We start from the raw sequence: 26,042 nt of genomic DNA on the forward strand, positions 1-26,042 counted from the left end.
TTTGATAAGACACATTATTTTTTTCATATAGTCAAGACTTTCTGAAGTTACCACTTTATTTGCAGGATTACTTTTTGATGCATTAATTCTGAGCTCTTCTATCTTTACTTCTATTCTTTCTAGTGGATTGCTGTCTTTCACAAATTTAAAGGTTTCCTAATTTCCCAATGCTTACAGAATTGATTCAACAGATTCTCCTTAACATTCTTAGCACTATTATTGAAAGCACTTTTTTTTTTTTTTTTTTTTTTTTTTTTTTTTTTTTTTTTTTTTTAAAGGTGCTTTTAAAGAGCTTCAGCAGCTTTTTTTGGTTCTAACTGAATGGCTTCTCTTGGAAAGATGGAAAATCTTCCCATCTACTGCAGCTGTAGACAGGTATACTGATTTAGCACAGCATTAGCTCTCTACAGCACCATTGAAGACAAGGCCTCCACCAGTGGATGACAAATAAAATCTTGGAACCCTTATTAAATTGGCAATTAATCCTTATTTTTCTACTGAAGGGTTAGCTTTTGCTCAAGCATTGGTGGGTGGGATCTGACAGAGGGTAGGGGTAATTTTATGTCTTCACCCTTATATTTAAACTATAATTTATGTTAAAAATAATGGTACAATTTCTTAAAACATACTATCTCACCCCCCTGATTTTGTGTTGATTTTTCTCCCCTATGTCCTTTTGTTTTCTTTTAGATTATATTTTTCATTCATCTTAGCAAATAAGATGCTAATTACATAGAATACTTCACATTTCTTGGTTTAATTAGCTTTTCGTAAGTAACCTGAAAATGCTCTTAGCAGAAAAATCATGAACGTTTTTGACTGTGGCAGGAGCAATCCAATCAGCTGACTCTTACCCATTACTTTTGATTGGGTTCACAATTGCTACTTTTGTGAGTCAGGCTGTTTGAAATGCAGGCATTTGTTGTGGTGTTTTGCACGTTCATTAAGCAGTTCTTGTGACAAGAACATTTTTGCTGCTCTTTGTAAATATTTGGGGAACATAAACAGAAGTGTTAGAAAAAAGCTTTTTTCCAAGCTGCCCTTCTGATCCTAAGCCTATCAAGGCAGGCAAAATTTCTTCCATTGACTTCATCATATTTGGAGTCAGCCTCACTGTTCCTTCTATGTGCTATTATGGATTTCTTTTATCCTTTCTTTTAAACAGGAGGAAGGAGAAGGAGTACAAAGACATCTCTGCTATCATCACAGATAAAATGCTGCCAGTACTAACTATCTAATTAAGACTAAATAGACACTTAATAACAGAATGGTCGGATACTGTGGGGGAGCTCTAATAGGTGGTTAGATCAATCAGTTTCTCAACAGAGCCTTGATAAGTTTCTGATTTACTGGAATAAGCCTGTTTCCAGCTGTTAATAGTCTAAAAGATTTTAACATTTGACAAGAAAAAACTCAGCCTGAGTTGCCATTGCCAGGGCTTTCTTCTTGATTATGGTAAAAGCAGTCCATTTTCTTCCCTACAGAAATGGTCATCTTTTCAATAATTTTTAGTTCTTTCCTTGACTTGTTCAAGAAGGCAAAACCAAAAATAGTAAAGTTATCAGGAAGCAAGAATAACTGTTCATGGAAGCAAGAGTAACTGAATTGAAATTGCTGTGTGTATTGATGCACCAGTGGTCAAGCTTAATGTTATACTTGATTACTTTTTATTAATCTCTTCTTAAGATGAATGTGTCTTAGATGTCCAGATATGAATGTGTGATAATTATGTGCAGCTAAAAAGCAGATGTTCTACCAATTAACTGAAACTTCATCACATACAAACATGGAAGGGAAGCAGTACATAAAATCATGACACCAATAGTGAAAGCAGAAGGAGACTGCTGTTTGATATAAATTTTGAAATATTTCTTTGACAAACAGGCCACTGCAGTATTGTCGCCTGAGGAGTATATTTTTATTTTTTTGAGATGAATTGTAAAACTCCCACTCAGTTTGGCTTGAGAAGGAATTGAGCCATGCTATTTTTTCACAAATATAATCATTCAGCTATTTTTGGTTTAAATAGAGTGGTGTCAAGACTTATATATGCTGATTGGTGAGAACTGGATAGTAGTGTTTCACAGATAATGATTGCCTGGTGAATAGTGTGTTCCAGCTGCAGCACTACCTGCCTGCTGACATGTCTCTTATTAGAAAAGAAGTATGATAAATAATTCTTATGCCTGTGTGACTTCAGCCAATGATTTTTGTACACTGCAGGAATACATAGCTTTTGTAAATGATCCTTTATTCTGCAGCTGTGTGAGGCCGGGTGTAATCAAGAAAATAAAACTATATATAGATGCAGTTTTAATACAGTTAAATACTAGTTCTTATCCTCAAGTGATTCATGATCTTTCTTATACAACTTTTTATTGAATAATGGACTTTAAATATTTACATGAATATATTTGCCATGACTAATTTAAAAATAATTTTAAAAACCCTTTATATAATAAGAATTAATGACAACAACTCTTCCATTTTGGAATTTGGTTGCTAATGACAAGATTCTGCTTCGTGTGAAACTCTTCACTGAAAGGAAATCTTTGTTTCTATTTCTTTAATTCTGAGCTTTCAGGTTTCCTAGCTTTTCATAGTAAAGTGTTTTCCTGTTGGATTTCAGAAGTTTCAGATGTAGAGTGAATGGATACTTCGGGAAAACTACAGTTGAATATCGGAATGTATTACACCCAAGCTGTCTTTCACAGTCCAGCTGGAATGAGGAGAAGTTTGCAGTGGCTTGTGATTACTGACAGTGAGCGAGACAGCTCTGCTCCAGTGCTGGTGTGGCTGGCTTCTCTGCTCTCTATAATGTCCACTGGAATTGGCTCTACTGGGGATAATCTCAATGGTGAAGTGAAAGATACAGTTGTGGAAATGGCTTTTATGAGGTCTTCCGGTGACTTGTAGTGCCACACATTAGAGATGCTCTTATAGAAAAACATGAGAATGTTTTGAGAAAGTCACAGCAGAAGTTAAACAATTTTGCTATTCCCTGCATAAATGGAGTTCACTCTTTGATGCTGGGATAACTTTGAAAACATGTCTAAAGGCAGTGGGTTGATTTCTTTCCCCTTCCTCAAAACAAAGTAATTTTAAATACCTCTGGTGTTAATTTTTAGCCATTTCCATGACTGCACAAATAAGATTCAGCAATACTACTTTCTTAAGATATTGCTTTTCCTGCTTTGATACAGATGTAATAATAATTTTTTTACCTGATTGTGGACACAGAGTAGCAGAAGACTGTCCTGGCTTTGCTGGTTCAGGCTTGAGTCCCAAGTGATAGTGGTGACTAGTGACTTAGTCCTTGAAAATCTCTGCTGACACAGCTGTGATCTTATGAAAATCCAAAGCGTGTACACATGTACCAGAACTGTTAACCACAGAGATTCAAAAATCTGAAGTGAGATTACAAAATATATGAGACAAGATTAAACCACCTTCTTAAAAATGTGGCAAAGAAATTATAGGATTAGCATGAGTGTGGATACCCTTTTATACTGCCTCAATTGTACTTAGAGATTTTTAACCTGAGAATTCAGCCCTTCAGCTTTCCATGTACAGTTGTAAGAGAAAAAGTTTTTTGGTTTTTTTAAAATATTAAATTAGGCAAATTAGGTAAATCACATGCTTTACTGTGCTTGAGCAGTTGCAGCAATAGGGAGGACATGAAATAGCCTTTGTTTCTTAATGTCTGTAAATTCATTAATAAGTTCTACTGATTATTTTTAAATTAAGCATGCAACATTTGATTGCTGAGCTATAGCCTTACAATCATAACTAGGTAAAATACTCTGAGTAGGAAATCCAGGAGGCCTGACCTAACAAGATGGAAACATTTAAACAGGTCCTTGAATTGTGCTAACAAATATTGATGTAGATAGCTTTAATGAATAGTTCATCTAGGGAGCCTTAATTGTCTCCATGTCTCCAATGAAACTTGAAAAACTTCTGCTGTGCCTTTTAAAATTTATGTCAACTTTTTTAAAGAACTTATGTGTAGGTTGGCTTATATGTTTTCTGACATGGGTAAAGGAGGATAAGCAGATAAAGGCTCCCATTATCCCTTCCCCGTGTTGTTCAAGACTTAAGAAAGTAGTTTTGATATTCCTTATGGGTTATTTATTTGTGGAACTTAGTAAGCTGTCTTTGAATGTTCTATTTTCAGTCATATGAAGCATGGAAATGACCAGGTTCAAAATCCAAAGGGAGACATTAAAGAAATATATTATAAATATTTATGGGGGCATTTATTAATATTTGCCTGAATTGCTAACGTTAGAATGTATTGTAGCTTTAGTACCCTTCTGTGAAGTTCATCCAGACCCTATGGATCATATCTCTTACTTGATACTCTGCATGATAGGTACGCAGGCTTTCTTCTTGCCTCCTGGATGGGACATCTGTGTTTCTCTCTCTGTATCCATATATTTATTTCACAGCTGTTACTTGCTACTTTTGTTAAGTGGAGACTAAAATCCCTAACATTTAGTGCAGTCTAGAAAAATAAACAATGTCAGATTGTGTTTTGCTATATGCAAAGCTCTGTGGTCGTTTTAATTCTCTTTGCTGTTGTGGTTATCATTGTTTATGTCCTTAGGACCTCCAAATGTGGGCTTTTACTACATTTTTCTAGGTTTTGTTTTAGGCAAAACAGAAAAACTTGCATAAGGTATGTGAGAGACAACACAGGAGAGAGGAAAATCCAGGTGAACTGTGGAACAGACTTGATTGGAGTGGTTGCTGTGGTCTCTGTAGTCAAAGAGCTTTTATGTTGTTGTAAGCGTCAGAGCATAGTGGGACTTTGAAGATAGTATTTCGCAGAAATTTATGGTGAATATCTTACAAGTGTGAGAACAGGAAATTTCCTGAGAGTGCATGTGTGCTTGCTCTGCATTCTTGGTCCGTCACAGAGAATGCAGTCCTGAAAGGAAGGAAACAGAAGCAGTTATTTCAGTTTTGGGAAGCAAGTTGTTTGCAGATTTGTGAACTAATTAAATAAACGGCCCTCTGTGACCCCCCTGTGAGACACAGATTTAGAGACTGGCTAAAATAATACTCTTGGGGAATCTAACAGCATTTAGTTAACCTGAGGCTTCACAGCAGCTGCAGGAGTGATTGCAACCTTGAGTCTGCAGTGGCTGCTGCAGATAGTTTCTATGGCAGAGCTGCCCTGTCCAGGAAGCAAAATTCCACCCTACTTTAGGCTGTTAGGCCCACCACAGAGTGAGTGGTGACAACAGATTTTTAAACATAAAATGTATCTTCACCTTCTATTCGGTATATGTGTCATGTGAAGATAAGATTATTAATCTGAACTTGGCAGTTTTTGGAAGGGAAAAATGAACATATTCTACTATAATACTGAAATTAAGTCAAGAAATGGCACATCATGAAATTTCACATAATAGCTGACTAAACACTAAAGGGAGTTTTTGATATATTTAAGGTAAACATCTTTTGATGATGAGAAATACAATGGCATACTTTATTATTTACCTTGAACTTGTAGAAGGAGAGGGAAGGCCATAGGATGTCGAAGTCAGCATGTGTTAGTTTAGGATTGTATTTCTGATCATAGAGTTGCAGTCAGGCCAGGGAATTGAAGATGTACTCTGCTGTCTGGTTGTGCATACAACCTGTTCTGACTCTCATATTTGCCTCAGACCACAGCAACTGTAATATTCTGGTGTTTTAAGCTACTGCAGAGTATTACCAGGACTTGTACCTCTGGTGAAGAGATTATGTTAAAAACAAAGAGATTTCTGCTACTTTGCAATAATACTGAATTATAAACCATTTCTACTCCTGGTATTATTTTCATACCTTCTGATTCATTACTGCTCATTTAATTGTATTTGAATTATATTTAATTCCTTACAACTGCTTTTAAAATGAGATTGTATACAAAAATGGTTGTATGGATCAGTTAATGCATTTTTTTTTCTGAGAGAACAACAGTTTAACAAATGTTTTCATGGTAAAGAAATTGTTTTCTTCTTCTTTTCAGATACCATGACCAACAGGATGTTACTAGCAATTTTCTTGGAGCAATGTGGTTGATTTCAATAACTTTTCTATCCATTGGATATGGGGATATGGTACCAAATACATACTGTGGAAAAGGGGTCTGTTTACTTACTGGAATCATGGTGAGTGAATTTGTTAATTGAATATGAGATTTTGTTTGCTGTTAATTATTTGAAATTAAGCCTACAACTTTTGGTAGTCATAAGGAAATATTTATCTGCTGTCTTGTAGAGTGTATGCTTAATCAGACCATACCCATAGTCTCTCATTCCTATGAAATGGAGTTTTCTTCTTCTTCTTCTTCTTTAGGCAAAAATTTTGTAGCTGTGTAATGAAATATGGAGAAACAAATTGCACCCTGACATAATTCATAGCTTCAGAAATCTCAGTAAAGTCTTTCATTAAATGTTAAGAGATCATCTTGATCATCTTTGGGCATGTGTAATTGGAGCAGTACTAATAATGGATCTTGTGTTATGAATTTTGTTTCTTAAAATTAATCACAGAGACATAATGGTGGCTAAACTCTTAAAATTCTTTTGTTGGAGCATAGTTTTCTACCCTATTTCTTACAAATCTAATAACATATTATTCATAGCAGTCCATTGCTTGAAGTGGAATTATGTTATGCAATTTGCACAGTAAGACCTCTTGCTACCATTGATACCATGCAGCAATTGTTAGGTCATGCATGCTCAATATATATTTATTAATTGTATTTCATGTCTGGTTTTAATTTTTTGTACTGCACCATTTGATCAAAGTTGGGCAGGGAGTAAGGCAATATATTGTAACGCTGGGAAAATTTAGGCATGTCTATGGTAAATTAGATGTAAACAAATTCTGGACACTGCCACTCTTATTTGTACTAGCTTCTGTGTAAATGTCCCTGTGAATGAGAAAGGCTGAATGAATGTCATATATGTACTATATACAACAAGAAGATACATACTTGCTTCTGAATTTTTGCCATTGATTATAAGCAATGCAGTCCCATTATCTGCCTCTGGTAAAACAGCTATATTGGGATTATGGCTGAAAGCCATAATCAAATGGTATCGAAGTGTTGCCCCTTTTGAGCAGATAGGTTGATAGAATATTTGTTTATAATAAGTTTACATTTTATGTCCAGAGGGGGGGGGGGGAAAGGCTTTTTTTCTTTTTTTTTTTTTTCTTTTTTTTTTTTTTTGTAACGTTTAAGGATTTTTTTACAAATGCTTAAAAATAATTAAAAAAAAACCTGATAGGTTTCAGTTTATTGACCTTTATTAATAAAGATTGATAAAGATTTCCAGTATATTTTGCAAAAGGTGGTAAATGCATATCTCCTTAAATACAGAGTTTGCAGTGGAGTTGAAAGGTACAGGCTAAAAGCAGAGGAATGACTCACAGGGCTTTTTTAAAGGCTGTTGGCTGAGCTCAAATCTGCCATCTTCTGGGGTATTTGCCTTTACTCCTTTCTGTGTTGGATATTGATGCCAGAGAAAACAATATGTGGTCATAAATTCACTAGGAAAAGGGATAGAGAAGCTGTGTTTATTGCCACCTTGCAGGGCAGGGATTGCAGAATGAGGACAGAGCCCTCATACAAAGTCACTTCCACTGCTTCCGTGGAAAACTCAAGAATGGATTTATATATACCATTTTCACACATTGGCATCTCTTTTTCACAACTGGTAGATGTGTAAAATGTATGTATGATACCTTCATGTCTCTGATTGGGTTTTTTTAGTGATTGTAAGTTCTGCAGCTGCTTTGGAAGAGCAAAGGCTCCAATCAGGATGTCATGGTAATGAATTTGGGATAAACTTCTTCAGAGACAGAAAGCATTCTTAACAAGAAAAATGAGCCAAGTAGCTGCTGTTATGATAGGTAAAACAATAGAAAGCCTAACCACTAATTACATTAAAGTAATGTTTGAGATTAAAAAAAAAAAAAAAACATGGAGCAATAGGAAGAAGTCAGATGCTTGAATTTCTCTGGGTTTTTTGGGGCTTGTGTTTTGTTTTGTTATGTTTTGTTTTTATAAAGGACCTGAGGAATATGAAATATGGCACAGTAAATATAATAATGAGTTCTCTTCTAGCCTAACCTGTACTACCAAAAAACTTACCAAGGTCTTGAATATCATTCTTTAAATCCAATCACTCTTCTGAAACTTGTGCAGTAACTAATTAATATTTGTTGTGGAAAACGTAAAATCCCTAAAAAACAGACCTAGTGATTTTTATTTCAATAGGAGCAATCGATGAGCTAATTAAAAGACACACAAAGGTAATTGTTGAATGGATGCAGAAAATAAACCCATATTTTTTGGTTTAAGAGGTAAATGTAATTCCTTAGCATCTGAAGCAACAAATGCATTGTATTAGTGTGATCAATGCCAAATACTGCTGAGTGTTTGTTTTTGGGTAAGGTCCCTATTAAAAAGGATGGAAGGGGGATTAAATAGAAATACTTGTGAATACAAGAGTAGTTACACAAACAACTGAAGAATTAATATTGGCTTTGTGGAACTGGTGGCCCAAGGAAGCCTACTTTGGTGTCTTGATCCCTATGAAGGAAAAACCCTATCTTCCCACTTCTGCCTCAGGAATTGCTTTCTGTGCAATGGAAATGGGAGTGCTCAGGCTGAGCCCTGCCTTGTACTCCAGCCTGGGAAGGGGACTTTGTACAGTCTGCTGGTGGCATCAAGTTGTATTGGTGATTGAAATTGTAACTACTGCTGTGTTGGGTCATTGGTGTCAAGTGACATCTTTTAAACTCTACAGATGCACACTGCTGGAAAAGAGGAGAATCTTTACACGTATTCAGATTACACCAAAAGGAAAAATGCCTTTAGAATTGTTGAAAGATAGCAAAGAAATTTGATTAATGTATTTGAGAAATTGGGAAAAGATCAAACCAAAAAAAACCCAAAACCACCCTGTGAACCAAAAAAGTCAAACAGTGAAAAACTAAGAACAATTTACATTTTGATCTTGCAAAGCACTTAAATATATGAAACTTTCATAAAAATACTGACACGGCATGTTACAGAGGAGGGCAAATGCAGAGGTGTTTTCAGTCAAGCAAGTGAAACTGCACTGGATGCCTCAACTCAATTAGCAATCTGTGTTTTTCCAATGAGACTTTACTAGGCAGCAGTAGTAGACTGTGGGCCAGGTGGACTATAAATCCAGAGCAAGTGTATCCTCTGCTCCCTGTGTACATTAGTTAGGTCTGCAATAGTGTGTTAGATGGATACATATATAGCTGCTGTGATTGTTCTCAGAACAGGATAGAGAGGAAATAGGGAGACCTACGGCATCTTTGCCATGCTGTGCAGCTTGTCGGTGTTTGCATGTGTTTTATACCTACTGAAGCTGCCATGCCTGGTTGTCAGTGCCCACCCAGGCAGATCTCTCAGATGCTCATCAGCAAGGTGATCTCAGCTACAGGTGGAACACTTTCCTTGTATGGTTTCTAAGTGGAACTGCTTTTGTAGGCAACACTTCCACTTTCTTAATGGCTTTTTGCATCTAGGGCCTTGGAGTGGTTTGCAAAATTTTCCCTGCTTTATAAGGAGATTAATGAAGTTAGCAAAAGTTTAAAGTTCAGTAGAATTGTTAAGGAGGAGTGTGAGAAGATATGGAAAGATGCAAAATTATGGACTGTGAGATGAATAGCTTTTGCAGACCTTTGTAAGCTTCTGCAGTTACACAAGATAAAACTATGACAATCAATTCTTCTGACTGCAAATATGAGGACCTGTTAAAAGTTTTTAAGTTTTTTTTTTTCCTTTTAGATCCAGCATTATGTGGTGAGGTGGTGCATTTATTGTATGATGCAAAGTGTATGATGCAGAAATCTACCTGCAAAGTCACCCACCAACAGTTAGAAGCAGACATGTAGGCCAAACCTACGTTGCTACAAATAAAATGGATAAGTTGCGGTATTCTCTCTTTCTCCCCGGTCCGGGGCAGCTCCGTCGCCCTCCGGCACCGCCTCCCCCCAGACTTCCAGGGTCCGCCGCTTCTCTCCCGCGTGCCGCTGGCACCGGCAGGCCGGTGGGGTCTACCAGGTTCCGTCGCCTGTGTGAGGGTCCGAGGTAAAGAGGGAAGGAATATCCAGATCACCCACGAGGAAAGCCGGAAGGCTTTATTGTCGCTGAGAGCTGCAGTGGGGGGGTAGTGACCCACGCTTCCCACTCCACATGGGGGAAATGGCCCCAGGACCCGGGAGGGAGCGGGATGATATAGGGGATGTGATAGGGAGGGCAGACACTGCCCCTCCAATCCATGCGGGTGACGCGATGATGACACAGGACAGCGACCAACCAGAGAACCCCGCAGGGACGGACACAGAGCCTTGGGCTGAGTGGGATCGTGGGGATGGGGCAGCAGACATGGGGGCTCCTGGGGCTGGACCGGGGGAGTGGTCATAGGAGTGGCAGGGGGGGATAGCCCAACAGCAGGCAGCATGGGGCCAAAAACCACGGGGGGTGGGGGGAACGACACAGGGGAAGCGTGGGGGTACACAGCACTCGGCTAGCTAACACAAATAAGAACCCCTAAAACCCAATCCCGGGATGCAACAATGAGTTGCAATTGTCCTGTCACAGGATGCAGTTGGTTGGGTATAGCTTGATGAATTTTGCTTTAAATGAAATAGATGTTATTTCAAGTGTCTGCTTTGCTAATGTGGAAATTTTACTTCTCTTGTTGAAATGAACTTCAAAGAGATTGTTAGGCCTAGGAAAGAACCAAATAAATAAGGAAAGTTTCTTAAGTGTATACAATAGCTGTGGACAAGATTCGAGTTTCCTTGCGAAAATTTCAAGTGGCATCTTTTAGCTGCAGTATTTGAAGATCACTCATGTAGATGAACTAGTCTTATTAGAGTAGTTGCAATGAAGTCAGTGTGTACAATCTGGCTTTAGGGACAATAGTTTTTATTAGTTCTAAATGGTGAATCAAAAATTAATAAGATCTCATTTTAAATCTTCTCATGCTGAAGGTTTTAATGTCTTTTGGAAGTTTATATTTCTTTCTAAACAATCACAGTTTCTTTGCTATGAATCATGAAAAAAGTGATGAGGATGAGGTGTTTCTGCTATAAGAACAGAGAACTCTTCATCTAAGGCTTAATTGTGATGTTTGTGCAGATAATAAATGTGGACAGCCTGGTCTTACCAAAAATACAGAGAACTGTCTAAAATAGGAACATGGCATATAGAGTAGCAGTTTCTAACTGTCTTATTTTTTGTTGGTAGCAAAATCTGAACTGTGTTATTTTTGAAATTTAATAGTTGCTAGATTATAAGAAAAAAGAGGTGAAAAACAAGTAAATTCTAACTGCATAGTTAACATTGTCGGCATGTCTTCTGGGATGAGTCCTGAAAAAGAGAAAAATAAGGTAAACTTATGTAAGTTAAATAAGGTAAAATATGGAAATTATTTTATAGAACTTCATGGATAATATACAAAAAGGTCATAAATTATTGTGCATAATAATGTCTAAAATGTGTGATTTTATGAAAACTTCTGTTCAAATTGTTTAATTATGTAGTGATAATGATTTATAAATGATTTATAAAATGATTTATAAAATACAGAAATGTATTTTGAATTACACTCTAAAAGCTGAAAAGGTATGATCAATTCAAGTTAAAGCACTGTGGTGCATCGTTCTGTGGATAAGAAGATATCTCAAACATCTAGAACACTGCTCAGTTTTCACTTCTCTGAGAGTACAGAAAATATGAAAAGCTTTTAGTGTGAATTGATAGCATCTTGGGTCCATGTCTCAGATATATGCTAGAATATAATTCGGTAGATTCTGATAATTTAGTAAGAAATACAAATGACATCAGGATTTAGAACAGACTGTGTTTGTTCCTTCTATCGTAGTACAACCTAAGTAGACAGTATTGAGCAGAAATTTTATATGGAGAAAACAGTTAATGATGCCTGCATTCTTGGGGTAAAGCTGTTAAAAGTTGGGCTGCTGAGAAATTTGTCAGCTCCTCTACTATTGTTGTTCCAACACAACAAATTGCAAAAATGGTAACTTTTGTAGGGAATAAAGGTAGTTAGGGATTATTTTATGTCTGTGCCATGTTGGAATGAAATTTCTAGCTGAAGTAAAGAATCATAAATTATCAAAATCAAATTGAGAAGCTTTAAAGCATGATCCCTGAAGTAGGGGTTAAAAGGGCATTAATCTGAAAGGTGAGATAATAGCAAAGATTCTACTCCATTAGAGTAAACAATACCTCTTGAAAGGTTTCACCATCTTCCAAAACTAGAAAAATTAAGGGAAAAAAACTTCTTCAGAAGGTCTTTAATTTGTACCAGTAGAGCAGGGAAGTCTATGAAGTGTCAAGGGGACATGGGATTTTTTTTCCCGCTACGATCTAGTTATGGATGCAATTCAGTAAATTAAAAGGCAATTAGTTCCTGGCTGGAATGAGAAGCAGTTTTCTCATGCTGTTGTTGTTTACATAGGTATGACTAGAGCTGATGACTGTTGCAGCATAACTTCTTTTACCTCAGAAAATATTATTTCATTTGCAATAACCTTAGATTTAATACAGCAGTTTTCATATACTTTTACACATATTCTCATGAAACTTTTGTATTTACAACACAGGTGAAGAACAAGAACATAACTGGTAGCTTTCATCCTGAATTATTAAAGTGATGTTTCCCATCAGCCTTACAGGCTGTTAAGCCTGCACATTTAAGGAAATCAGATTTCAACCCTTGCTCAGCAAAAAGTTTTTTATGCATTTTGGGATAAACTGTCCAGGGGTGTTTTAGCTGTTATGACCACTGAAGGTTTACCAGAACCCCAGTCATCAGGGCGTATTCAATTGTCAGGGTTCTCTGACAGTCTGCAGTCATTAACACTACGTTCATTAACACTACAGTCATTTATAGGTTCCTCTGTAGAAGAGATGCTGTCTTCATGTTATAAATCATTATGTCCTGTGCTGTCCCACATGTCTCTCCTACCCAGCTTTCATTTCTCAAGAAGTTTACTTCACCCTCACTTATGACTACCCATTCTATGTGTGACACTATTTAATCAATTTCACATTTTTATATATCACTTAAACGGTCTTCATAGTTTTTATTTTCACAACATTGCTAAAAACCTTATGGACTAATTAGAAGTAAACAAACCTGCTCAACTACTCTTATATAGATCAGAAATTTAAATGTTGCAATAAAATTCTAGATGTGATGCAGACAAACTCCATTGAAGACAATAGTAGCCAGGCAAATTTCATTGAATACATGGAAGTATAAATAATGCAAAGATTTTTTTAGATCACCCTTTGGTAAGATAACATAGCTGTTGTCCTATTACTCATTATAAAATGAGTAGTAAAATCAGTCTTGCAAGGTTATGCATCTCTCCCAGTAAACAGTGACAAATGCAAACCCACATTTTTACAGCATCATTTCCCTAGCCTCTGTCTGTATTGTTTTGGAGAGGTTTTTTTTTACTTCAAGCAACATTTTTAAAATTTTTTTCCCCTTCCCTGGTGGTCATGTATGTCCACCTTTGAGAGAGCCAAATGAACAAAATGCCTGTTTAAATTCTTACAGGATTTTCATTTTATGCAGAGCAGCAGGAGGATTGTTGTGCCTTTTCTGGTGCAGAGCTAAATTTCCCACCAGAACCATATGTCTGCAAAGTGCACCTTCTCTCTCCCTCAGTGGATCCCAAGAGAAGTGAGCAAGAAATGTGGCAACTGCCTTCTTTCAGCTACAGGCAAGTATAGCAGGACAATTTTGTGACACCTACACCACTTAAGATTGCACTTCACTTCCAGTCCAGTATCAATCAAAAATGCCAGGTGACTTTCAGCAGAGACACTGATACACAGTGTTGCTTCCCTTCTCACCAACAGCACCCTCCAGGTGGTTGCAGGAGTGACTCAATAGTCTTGTAAAGGTATTTCGAAACCTTATGAAAAAAGTATCAAATGACAATGCCTGAGGCATTTACTTAGAGTACTACAGGGTTTCTCTACTGACAAAATGCTGCTTTCAGTTCTAACTGAAAATGCAGCCAGTGCTAAGCTTTATTTGCCTTAGATAAACCCTTGGTTGAAGAGTTGAAAGCACTTCTCTGGCTGTCAGTAAAACTGGGCCCTGACAAGAATGTTAGATGTACATGCTAGACTGCATTTGAAGTCTGAACCCTACAGTTTTGCAATCAATGTCTTGCAGCAGTGTGAACCTTCAGTCTCAGCACTTGTGAGTGGTAGTAAAGGCATGGTCTTAATCCAGATTCCATAGCCACATTTTCGTTGTGTGCTGTGGGAAACACCAGCTTTTTCCCTCCAGCTGCCATGGCTGTGTCAGATGTGGTTTACTGTAATGTAAAATCCCCTGTAGTAACTTCTAGTTAGTCAGCTTTGATATGGTGATTCTGCTATCAGCAGAAAGCTCAGCGTGGATTGCAAAAGTGAAGAGGACAGAGGATTGTGATTGGACAAAAGGCATGGCATGTAGTCAGCTGGCATGTAGTAAGTATATTAATGAGTATCTTTGACAAGGAAGAAAAAGGGAAAGTCAGGTTTAGTATGATGTACATGCTATAACTGGGTAATACAGACCTACTGCCTTTATTAATTCTTATTTATATTCCTGTAGCCCTTTAGGACTCCTGATCCTATTGATACCAGTACTGTATAAAGAGACTAGAAATACATGGTCCAAATTACTGATGAGGGTAGCATTTCCATAGAGCAAATAGAATGAGAAACAAGGAGGAATTACATAGGATCAGTAGAAGTGAGCTTGGCATACCAAAATCTGATGTACCTTCACTGGTTTTGCTAGGCTTTGTAGTAAAATCCTAAACAAAGAAGGGGAAGGTTTTAAAAGAAAACAATATATTAGATTTATATGTTTCTAGGGAGCTTTTACTAAGTAAATAGGTGATGCAAAGAATCTTATCTGAAAGATCTTGCTAGAGCTGAAATCCATGAGGAGTCATAAAATACTGCAACTGAGGGCAAATGCTCTGTATACAATGCCACAGAGAAGAGACTACATCAACACAGAGCAGAATAACATTGTAAGAATCACAGGCAAAGAAAATAACCATAGCAGCAATCTCAGATGTGTCTAAGACATAGTTTGCTTTGTTAAAGCAGTTGAAAGGAGGCTTGCAATCATTCAGAAGTAAGTGCCAAGAGAGAGACTGTGCAGAAAATATGGAAAGTTGCAATTTATGATGCCTGAAAGTAAAGACAGCACCAAGTAATAGTCATGCTTTTTTCTGTGGGTCATGTTTAAGCTAAATTCATTTCATGTTCAGTTGCTAAATTTGAAGTATAACTTAAAATACAATTCATTTCATCTTTATTCTCTTTTCTTTTTCAAATAGCATGGGCTTGACATTAATGCCTGATGACACTATTTTATCCCCCTCAATTTAATCCATCCTTCCATTCATTTTTTTAAGGTGTCAGTCATCATTTAGGCTTACGTAGCAGAGAAAATTATTATCCTACTAGTGTTTAAAAACTGCCTAACCATATATGAGTAAAATGCCAACATACACTTCCACTTATATTTCTATCAGGGAAACTCACTTTGAATTCTAGGCATCAAAGAGGGCTAGAAAGGAGAAAGGCTTTCACAGAACTTGGAATGCATGAGCATTTGAACTTCAGGTGTCATTCTTTGTCCTTAACAGGAATAGTATATTTAGAATTAAAGACACAAAGAATGTCCTCGAGTTGCTTGCAGTCACATCAAATTGTTTTCATAAGGGACAACAGCTAAATAGATTGACAATCAAGGCAAGTACTGTCCTGTGTAAATGGTTGTGAACCTTATGCTAAAGGTTGTACTGCTCATAAATGCAAATTCTACATCACCATCAGAGATCTGATGCCACTGTAAAGTCCAGAGTTTGTTTGCTCAGCTGGAAGATTGTGAATGTTTATTTTCAGACTTCTTGCTTTTATTGTAGACAAATATGCTACACTTCATATCAAGCAAGAAATACTGTGAGTTCAGGATGAAATTCATGTGCTTCATCTTCTGATCCTTGCAAACAGGAAATAGGCATTACTCGGCTCATCAGCGGAGTCCTAATCTTGCCTATTCTTCAATCTGTGATCTTTAAGAGCTTCTCATGCGTTAGTAGATAATTTTATTCAGCTTGTACATGCTTTCTGGAAAACAGAAGAGTTCAGATATCAGAATCAGCTTTTAAAACGGGTGTTTGCTGGCAAATACTTGATCACAGAGTACTTGAACACCATCAAATTAATGAATGGTTAATTCTGTTATTACCTGTTTCCACTAAGTAGAGCAGATGAACAATGTAGTCAAACTTTAGCCTTGGCTTTATCAATTTGCTTAGACTGCATGTGTTGTAATAATTTACAACACAATTGTAAATAATTGTGTTGTATTAATTTTGTAATAATGATTTTAAGTGCCCTTAAAATCAGGCTGCTTACCAAGCCAAAATACACTGCAATAATTCTGTAATGCAGGAGATGGTTTGGCAGCTGATTAAGGAGTGTGAATTCCAGATAGAATTGATTAATGCTTTGATACCTGAAAATATATATGGTCCTGCCTTTTTAATTTTCTTCATCTTACATATAATTCTCCTGAACAAGAGCTTGAAGCAATGATTTATTTTATTATTTACTTCAAAACTGGATAAAAATAATGATGTTGAAAGTTAATGAAGTAATCAAATATAAGATTTTGCAGAATTTTATTCCCTAGAAAACCTGTCCTGCAGATGAAATAATTATTGTGCTTTTACTTAGTTTGAGTAATTTTAGTAAATAAGTAGCTGATGCATTGCATAGTACTGATATAACCAACTGGGCATATAAGCTGACCTACTGATTTTCCTATGAATACAGCATATTCAAAAAACATGGCAAGTATCATGCACACAATGCTACCATTTTTTAAAGTAACTATTTCCTCCATTTAATTTCTGCAATTTTGAGTAATTCTTACTTTATTAATATTTTTAAAGATGCTGAGCTCTTTAGGGGAGCCATGTAATACTGTTGGTTGGTGTAACATTAATCAGCATCATGTAGTTTAAGTGGAATTTTAGTCATTGTTGTAAGCTGCTATGAGTGATTATTTTTCCTTCACAGTACTGTGAAATGTAAACATGCAGGTAGTATACTACTTCCTACTTCTGGAGAAACACTAGAAGAACTCATGTTCATGTCCTGAGATCCCATCATATACCACAAAACCAAGAGGTTTAAACTGAATTTAGAATACCTTGCCATCACAATAAGCTGTTCTGGAGATGAGGAAGATAGCAGTGCACATCCACCATAGAGGTGGTTGTCACTGCTCACCAGTGACAGTATGGTGACACTGCATGCAGTATATTTTATGTGAGACATAAAACTCCTACTTTTGACAGCATTTGGTCCTTACAGCTGCTGTGCCACATTGAAAATCATGGGACTCATTCACAAAGGCTGGAATGATTTTGCCTCAAACCAAGCTCTTTTGCCTTCCACCACTCCTCTAGCCTTTTTGAGGGGGATTGGGAAAGAACCATCTAGTATTTCTCTCCTCCAGTAAATTGGCTTAAACAGGTGTTTTGCGCCAGTGGGGTCTGTATTAATAAGCTCATTTCCATTCTAGCTTTCTTGCTGTGAGCAGGCAGAACTCCGGTTATGTCATTAAATCAACATCTGGCCCTGATTTTCCTGATATACTGAACCAAAAGATGTCTCCTTTTATCTTCATTTCCTTGCTATTATATGGGGTAATTTATTAATTTATTTGCCTACAGAGAAGTCTTCTGCATATTAGCATTTCCCTCGACAGGAAGAAGACCTAAAGAGCACTGTCTGTTTTCTGGAGAGGTAGGATGTGTTAGAGTATCTTCTGCCCTGTCCTCTTCTCAGTGGAGGCTCAGTGGACTTCTGAAGTGTTTAGCCTTAAGCTGTGTGGGCTGTATTCTTTATTTTAAACTGTTGACGGGGTCTAGAGAAGCAGAAGAACTTTTAGCACCATTTTGACTCATAGAGAGAGCAAAACTTAAGTAAATTCTTGTGACGTCTATCGTCACAAGACTGGACAACAGAGAGGTAGAGAAAAACAAAGGCTTAGTATTGAGGACAGGAAAGAAGCAAGAACTGCAGCAAAATTATGACAGACTCATTTGAAGGAATGCTGAGAGCTGTTGAAGATGGAAGATGAGAATTAATTGGAGAAGATGAGAGGAGAATTGGATGGATTTTCTGGAATAATCTACCAGGGAAATGGAGAAATTATTAATTGAAGGCTTTCACAGAATTCATTGTATGCCTCAGTAAGTACATAGAAAGACAAGATCCAGTTTTTTAAGGACTCTATGTGGAAAAGGGGTTTCCAATGAGTTAATTTATTTTGCACTCTCTATGCTTTTATTAATGGATTTTGTATTTTGAAAGCTAAATTCTGAGATTTCTTCTGGATTTTCTGGAGAGGGTAAGACGGTTATAGATGTGGGGGATAGAGAATAAATTTATAGGAGAAATACAGAATGAGTAGAAGAAAGCTCTGTGAATCAAAATGTGCTAAGCTTCCATGAGAAGTAATGAGAGATTGCTTTATATTGAAGAGTAACTGACAGAAGTGAACAAGAGCTAGATTGGAATGAACCTGCAAGTTAAATGTAGCCTTGTATATTTAATGAGATATTTATACTTTCTTTAAAAAAGAAGCTGTAAAAATTTGTTTATTAAAACAAAATATTAAGGCAGCAGAATTTACGAATAGTGTAAATGATAACTCGATGCATAAAATTGACGCTGCTTATTACCTGGCTCATTTTAGCCTCCTTTCTGTTTCACCTGCCCCATAAAGAAACATTTGAATTTGTGATGCTGATAAAGTCACTGTCATTCCAAAGAGTCAGGCACCTTCTGGAATTTGCCTGTTGTGCACATGCATGTCCATGTGTATACATGCATTTACATACATATACACAGCACGAATTAGAAAATTGGTATTTTCTCTGTCCAAGTTTTGAAGATATGGTCCTGTGTATATGTTCTATTTTATATGATAATAAGATAAGCAGAAATAATATAGGAAAAGATCACTGAAGGATTCAGAACAACATGAAAATATAGTAAAGTGAGTAAATACTAATTTTACTGTTATTTTTAGGCCCTGCAGAGAATCCTAAGAAACTTTTCTTTGTTTGTGTGTGTGTGCTAAATACTAATCTTATTTCCTTTTTAGCAGTTGTTGTAACCTTGAGAAAATTTTTAAGAACAGGGTATTCTGTTACTGGGTTAAAAAAGTTGTTTTTATCACCCCATTTCTTTATGCATTAGAAATGGGATATGTTCAAATTTTCACCCCCTGCAGGGAAAAAAAAAAACAAAAAAAAAAAAAAACAAAACCAGAACTTTAAAGTGATTCTGCTCACTAATTATTTTGTTGCCTTAATAATTTACCAGCCTGTAAATACTGACTTGTTGTAGTACTCTAAAATGAAACAGCTGTAGCTTGTTCACTATATTTACCTGGGATGAATCACCTGATGCCTGCCACACTTCTACAGGAAAGGAGAAACTTCCTCTAAAAACTCTGCAAAATGCAGTAGTAACATCTTGGGGGTTTGTTTTATTGTTTTCAGGGTGCTGGGTGCACTGCACTGGTGGTAGCTGTGGTGGCAAGGAAGTTAGAACTTACCAAAGCTGAAAAACATGTGCATAATTTCATGATGGACACCCAGCTAACTAAAAGAGTAAGTCACACTTTATATTCACAACTGAAAAGGAATACTGTGTATTAATTTATTTCTGCATTTGTTTTTAAATAGTCTCCTGCTTGGTATCCTTGCTGAACTTTAGCATGGGTATTATTTTGAAAGATTAGAAATTGGATGCCTTGAGTTTTTGTTTAAATTGAGGGCAACTGCAAGTTGTCAGCAAATTTTAAGTACTTGTATAGAATATTGTATACAGGGCCCTTGTATCTGGAAGGTATTTGATGTTAATTAATTAATTAGCAGTTAAGTGCTGTAAAACAAAACTACTGTGTTAAACCAAAAGTTTTTGTGTGTTATATGATTTTTTTTTGTAGCTAAAACAGGTGAAATGACAGATAAAAACAAAAATTTCAAGCTATGAGAGATGTTCTTAAGAAAACAGCATATGTTTTCATATGTTGACAACATATGAACAGAAACAGTGAGGCAGTCTTTCCAGCTGCTTTTTGTACACAACACATGGTTTATTTAGTGGTACACAGTACTGAAGTACTCTGAATGATATTTGTATATATTATTTTTAGAAGAGACTATTTTTCACAAAATAAGAATCATTGGTATTTATAGAAATATTTTAAATGAAAGAAAATGCAGCAAACAAGGCAATACAAACTCTTTGCTGAAATAAAACAGGTCAGTAATGAGGGAACAAGAAAATGAATAGTAGCTGTACAGTCCACTCAACTCGTTCAGTCTTCATTACTGAGAAGAGCCAATATGGAGACAAAGGTCACAATAATCACAACTCAGCAGAGTTCAGCAGAGTTTCTCCTTACTGGTGTGTGCAGAGGGATGTCAATGCTCGAGATGGAGACAGTAGTTCTGCTCCAGGTGAGGAGGAGGGTGGCTGACCCTGCACAGCTCCATGCAGCATTGCAGCACTGCACTGCCACGGGTCTTGTGCTGAAGAGAGCCCTGTCCTATCTCCACATGCTGTGTTTCTCAAAGCACTGCTCTGGCTGTGCTAGCTCTCATTTCTGTGCTGCTCACCACTAACAGCCTGTATCTCCTCTAAGGAGTCACAGCAGGGAAAGACTAAGGATGAGTGGGAAGACAGTTCTTATATAGGTATAAAGGGTGTCTGACAAGCTGTCTTTCTGAGCTTGTTGATTTACATTCCTAGTGCAGTCAGTTAAGGTGTTGTTGATACTAGACCACAGAAGACAATTTGTCTCTTCCTAACACAGTTACTTTTCTAGTGTTATCTGACAGCTGAGCCCAAAATGTGTCTCAGAGTTTGGCCAGATTTTGAGTCTAGTCTGTATTTATGCATTTTGAAGTTTATTTTGTTCATCTATTCTTCATATAAATCTCAGTCTAATACTTCATCTGGGTGGTGCTTTTAGAGCTTTAGCTCGTGAAACTCAAAGCACGTGAGAAGTGAGCCGAGCAAAGAAATCCGAGATACACATCAGATCACAAATCATGCTGATGCTGGGAGCTTTCCTCACAGCCTGATGGTAGCCATACCTTGTGGAAGTGCAAGGGCTATTTAGGGATTGTGAGGAGGTCTCTAAACCATGGTTGTGCTTTCAGTGAAGACAGGAGAAGGTTCTCCAACACTTACAGGTACAAGATAGGGGGGCCTGTTGCTGGTCCAAGCTATTGCATGACATTCCTGCAATGTCTTAGCCGTTGACTTAGCTCTGGCACTGCAGTTACTGGCATGATGTAAAGCTGGAGGAAGAGAAAATAAAGGTGAATAATTACGACAATTTTTATTTCCAAGTAACCTGGTCATTCAGCCATTAATCAACATTGCATTCAAATTATTTTTATGTTTTTAAGCATTCTTGACAATTTTGGAGGGCCTAATAAGAGAACTAATAAGAGTAGGTACTCTTAACATTTTATGGAAAGCCAAATTAAAAAAAAAACAAAAACAGTCAAAGCACTTTTTAAATAGAATTCTGCCCACATTAATTTACAACATATTTTTTCATCTTCTTGGAGAATGTTAAAAAATAAACAAGTATAAAAACTAAATGCCACCAAAAAAAAAAAAAAAAAAAAAGAAAGAGACAAAGTGAGTGCTCAAACAGCTCTGGAATTTTAAAAGACAGTTAAATTGCTAAGAGAATTAAGTGATAACCATAGAACAAGAAAGAGAGAAATGTTATGGTCCTATTGAATACACTTAATTAAACATACAGATAATGCATTAGTATTTTCTCCTTGTAATTTATATTGCCGTAAACACCAAACAGTTCCAGCTCTTTGAAGAGGGAAAATTATTCCTGGATGCAAAAATATTTGATCTGAACATCACATCTATATGAAAAGGAAACTGCTCAGCAGTCCCCTTAATCCAGCTGTTGCTTTCTTCCTTCAGTGCTGCAGCTTCTTGAGGTACCCACTTCCCACAGTTAAGACAGCATTTCAAAAGCTTTAGGAAGAGTTAATAACAGAAAAGTGAAAACATAAGATTATACTACTTTTGTCAGCCTATTTTTTTTCTTTTATTAAACAGGTGAAAAATGCAGCGGCCAATGTACTCAGGGAAACATGGTTAATTTATAAAAACACAAAGCTGGTTAAAAAAATAGACCATGCAAAAGTAAGGAAACATCAACGCAAATTCTTGCAAGCTATTCATCAGTAAGTACTATTTTGCTTCCTTTTTCCTCCCAAAGTGTTTTCTCTGTTACTTTCCTTCTCTCTCAGTCACTTTTAGTCCCATCCTGCCCCCTCTCTCCTCTCCCCTCACCATTCCCTTCCCTTCATAGAAGATTGTTCTGGAGGTTTATTTTCTTTTAGAGTAAGACAAAGCTAACCATTTACTGTATTATCTGTTTGCAATAAAATAAAAAGGTACACTGGCAATTTATGTCCATATAGACTGGTCAATGATTTTTGGACATTTCCCATGCTTCTTGAATTATCAAAAATTTTTTTGTTCTATGCCACTGAGACCATCCTTTGTTTTTATACATTTTCTTCCAGGTAGAAAGATGCGAGCTACAATAGACAGAAGGAAATTAAAAAAAAAATATTTCTTTGTAGTAGATGTTTTACTATTTTAAAATCAGATTGATGTGATAGAAGAGGGTATGTATGTAGTGTTTGATGAAAAGAATATTCATCAAATATCATTTCATGGCCTACCAGCACTTAGTTGCCTCTCTACACTGTATATTCTCAGTGCATAAGATCAAATTTTGGTATGTCAGCTATAACCCCTGCTATCTATTCTAGAAAATGGGACTGTATGCCAATAGGTGAGACCATTGAGCACCTCTGGCATTATTCAAATGAGTTCTTCCCCTCTACTTGAAAGTCTGAAAACAAGCCTGAGACCTAAAACTGGTAGTAGGATTAAGCTGTGTTGTGGTCTTGCCAAACTACAAGTATTTATGTAAAATTTGCAGTATGTATTTGTCATAAAGCACATCCAAATGAGCAGAATTGCATAATGGTTACTATTCCTGAACTACATGAGAGGGAAAAAAATCTCAGAAGCCTTTTGTCCTCAGGAACCAGAATTCTTTTCAGGAATGGTCCGTCAATGTTTGTCTGTTCTATTTGTTATCCCTATTCAGCCTGAGGCAGCCATTTCTATAGCCTATGAAGATCTCAGGAGTTACAGGGTAGAAATAGATAAATTAAGTTTAATTTCAAACTGATGGTTTCATAACTTTTGAATGTAGGCCTGTGCCTGAGACAACCAGTGAGGAGATGTGAGGGAAGCATCCATGATGAAAAGAACATCTATGTAGCATCTTACAGGAAAGACAGGAAGGAAAGGCCAGGTTTACTCATTTCCTATTATAAATTTAGACTAACAATCATTCTCTCTTTCATAGTTTTAAAGCAGTAGGTGGCTAAGCTTAAACTATGAAGTACTCTGTAAACCTTGATTACTGTATTACATTTAGCAAACTTGCAGGTTTAAATGTTTCTGTGTCATTGTGGAGATACTTTGAGGAATAAAAAGACAACAGAAGTTGAGGCATTTTTATGTGAATATACAAAGTATATTTTTATATAGTAGTTTGACCATCCTGCTTAGCTTAAAGGATTGGGAGGTGGAGGGGAGTGGCAGGAGTTCTGGGAAGAGGATAGCATGTCATGTGCATCCTTGCTGGACTTTAATCCTTGATTGCAAAGGTTGTTCCTTAACATTTTAACTTTACAATTTGTTTTGTGTGTGTGTGTGTTTGTGTGTCTGTGTGTGTATGAGCACATATGTTCAGAAAAGAATCTAAAAAAGCACAGCAGGCTCAATCTCCAGCTTTTTTATCACTCAAGCTCAGAAGAACTTTTCAGGATATGAAGTGTGTTCTGCACCTCCCTTAAAATTAATTAATCAGGTGGAGGGAAGAAGGTGACATCAGTAATTTATTCCTAGGTGTGACAGCTAGATTGCACAACTATCTTAATAATTTCTCTCTATTTTTTACCACTTTGCACTACAGCCCCAAAACTTTTGTATTCAGGAAAACAAACAAAAGATAATTTTTTCAATTTTTTCAAGAATGCACCATGAATGAAAATGTTGCACTAGCAGTTTGCTTTCTTCCTGTAGCTGATTAGATGGATGCAAATTAATTTTTCATCCCTTTGCATCTTTGCACTTTTTCTCAAGTGATTTTCCATCTTTCCAGAGTCTTAAGTTTTGTCTGGTCCCCCTCCTTTACCTTCCAACCATTTCACTGGAGACCAAAATAAAAAGAGTGGCGTTTCAGGGCCAACTTCATAAAATAAACCAGACTAGATCATGATAACAGTCATGGTCACAGCTCTGAAATGTGTTCAGCTGGTCTAGGTGTTCTGCTTCTCAGACACATTAGATAAGATGAAGGTAAAATCATAAAAAGGCATGTTATGTATTGTATGAATAAGAAAATCTACAGATGACAGTTAATGGGAAGGCTTGAAAATACTACAGATTTCTTCATCATGAATGCGAGTTAGACTCCTCCTCAGACAGCTACTGATCAAAAATAGCAACTCCCTAGGACTTTCCACCTGCTGAATCAAGCTCCCTGTGCTCATTTGGTTGTTTTAGTATATTTTACACTTTGTTTTCTTTTGTTTTGTGTTTTTTTCAACAAAATGAAAATAGAGCTCGGAAGTAAGTTGTATAAGTTGTTCCTTTCTAAACTTGCAGAATTTACCACTGTCTGCATGCAAAAAATAGAGTTTTTATTTGTGATCCTCAGTGGTCTGATTGCTGCCATGGAAATGCGATCCAGAATCATGATCTTTTTCTGTGATAAGTGAAGTTCATAAAATCAAAATTTTATCTTAATGAGTTATACTAAGAAAGTCTGTTGGTTTTCTTTAAATCCAGCTGCTGCAGCTAAAGACTTGCCATATCCTTACATTCTTACAGCTTGTGGTAGGTGTTGGGTTGGTTACTATGAAGAATTATCATTTAGTGTCAACTGGTATTTGTAGTACTACAATAATAATGAACTTCCTGGAATTTTAAAATTAAAATACTGATTGTCAAACAGATGAGTCAATGAATCTTGAGAAAAGCAGAAAGCACATATTCTGCAAATAATTTGAGAGAATGGTCACCAAAACACTGGGGTTTTCATTCTCCGGTGAAATAATTTCCCTTGAATAGCTATTCTGTTCTGACACTCTGATGATGTAATTTTGTACCTTGGAGACTCCTATATATTTTTTGCTTTAGAAAAACTCCACCTTGTAGCCTCTGAAAACACCACTCCTACTGTCTGCATCTATGTTGTGCTCTGAAAGAAGCTTCCAGGGGAAGAAGAGCATATGGCATTCCAGTTACTAGCTCCTGGAATGCCAGTTTTATGTGATCAGTTCGTTTCTACCTTAACAGAGTTATTGCCGTTTATATTTTAAAGATATTTTAAAATTATATTTCACTCTCACAACTTACTTTCTCATATGGGTTAGCCTAAATATGAAAGGAATTGCTTGTAAACTAAAGACATGAAAGAAACTTTCTGGGTTTGAACTATCTTCAAGGTTTTCTTTAAACTAGCTTTCTAAGTATTACCATCACTGAGAAATGGGCAGAGACTGCATTAGCAGCCCATGTGTCATAAAATGCTGCCAAACTTACTTCCATTTGACAGCTAACCAAATTGTTATTTTCGTTGGCCCTTGGCAGACTGGTAGACTGAAGTGGTATCTTATCATACATTGTTTAAAAATTGATACTTTGGTTTTGCAAAACCCCATTTCCTGTTCTAGAACACCCAGAAAAGTCATTGAAAGTCCAGGTATGGATCTATTATGAG

The 26,042-nt window shown here is 36.6% G+C and overlaps 1 protein-coding gene across 5 annotated transcripts in view; it reads left to right on the plus strand.

The window, feature by feature from the left end:
• Nucleotides 1–26,042, plus strand: part of KCNN2 (potassium calcium-activated channel subfamily N member 2) — a 68,896-nt gene that overhangs the window by 39,739 nt on the left and 3,115 nt on the right. For 3 of the 5 annotated variants that reach the window (XM_054003096.1, XM_054003097.1, XM_054003101.1), the window contains 3 exons: nt 6,020–6,161; nt 19,681–19,791; nt 22,286–22,413. In XM_054003096.1, the coding sequence (XP_053859071.1) occupies nt 6,020–6,161; nt 19,681–19,791; nt 22,286–22,413 (381 nt within the window). Of the gene's footprint in view, nt 1–6,019; nt 6,162–19,680; nt 19,792–22,285; nt 22,414–22,758; nt 22,829–23,462; nt 23,565–26,042 lie in introns of those variants that run through there. The other 2 variants (XR_008441233.1, XM_054003100.1) reach the window with 2 other exon arrangements.

This window comes from Vidua macroura, chromosome Z, assembly GCF_024509145.1.
Source record: "Vidua macroura isolate BioBank_ID:100142 chromosome Z, ASM2450914v1, whole genome shotgun sequence".
Lineage (NCBI taxonomy): Eukaryota > Metazoa > Chordata > Aves > Passeriformes > Viduidae > Vidua > Vidua macroura.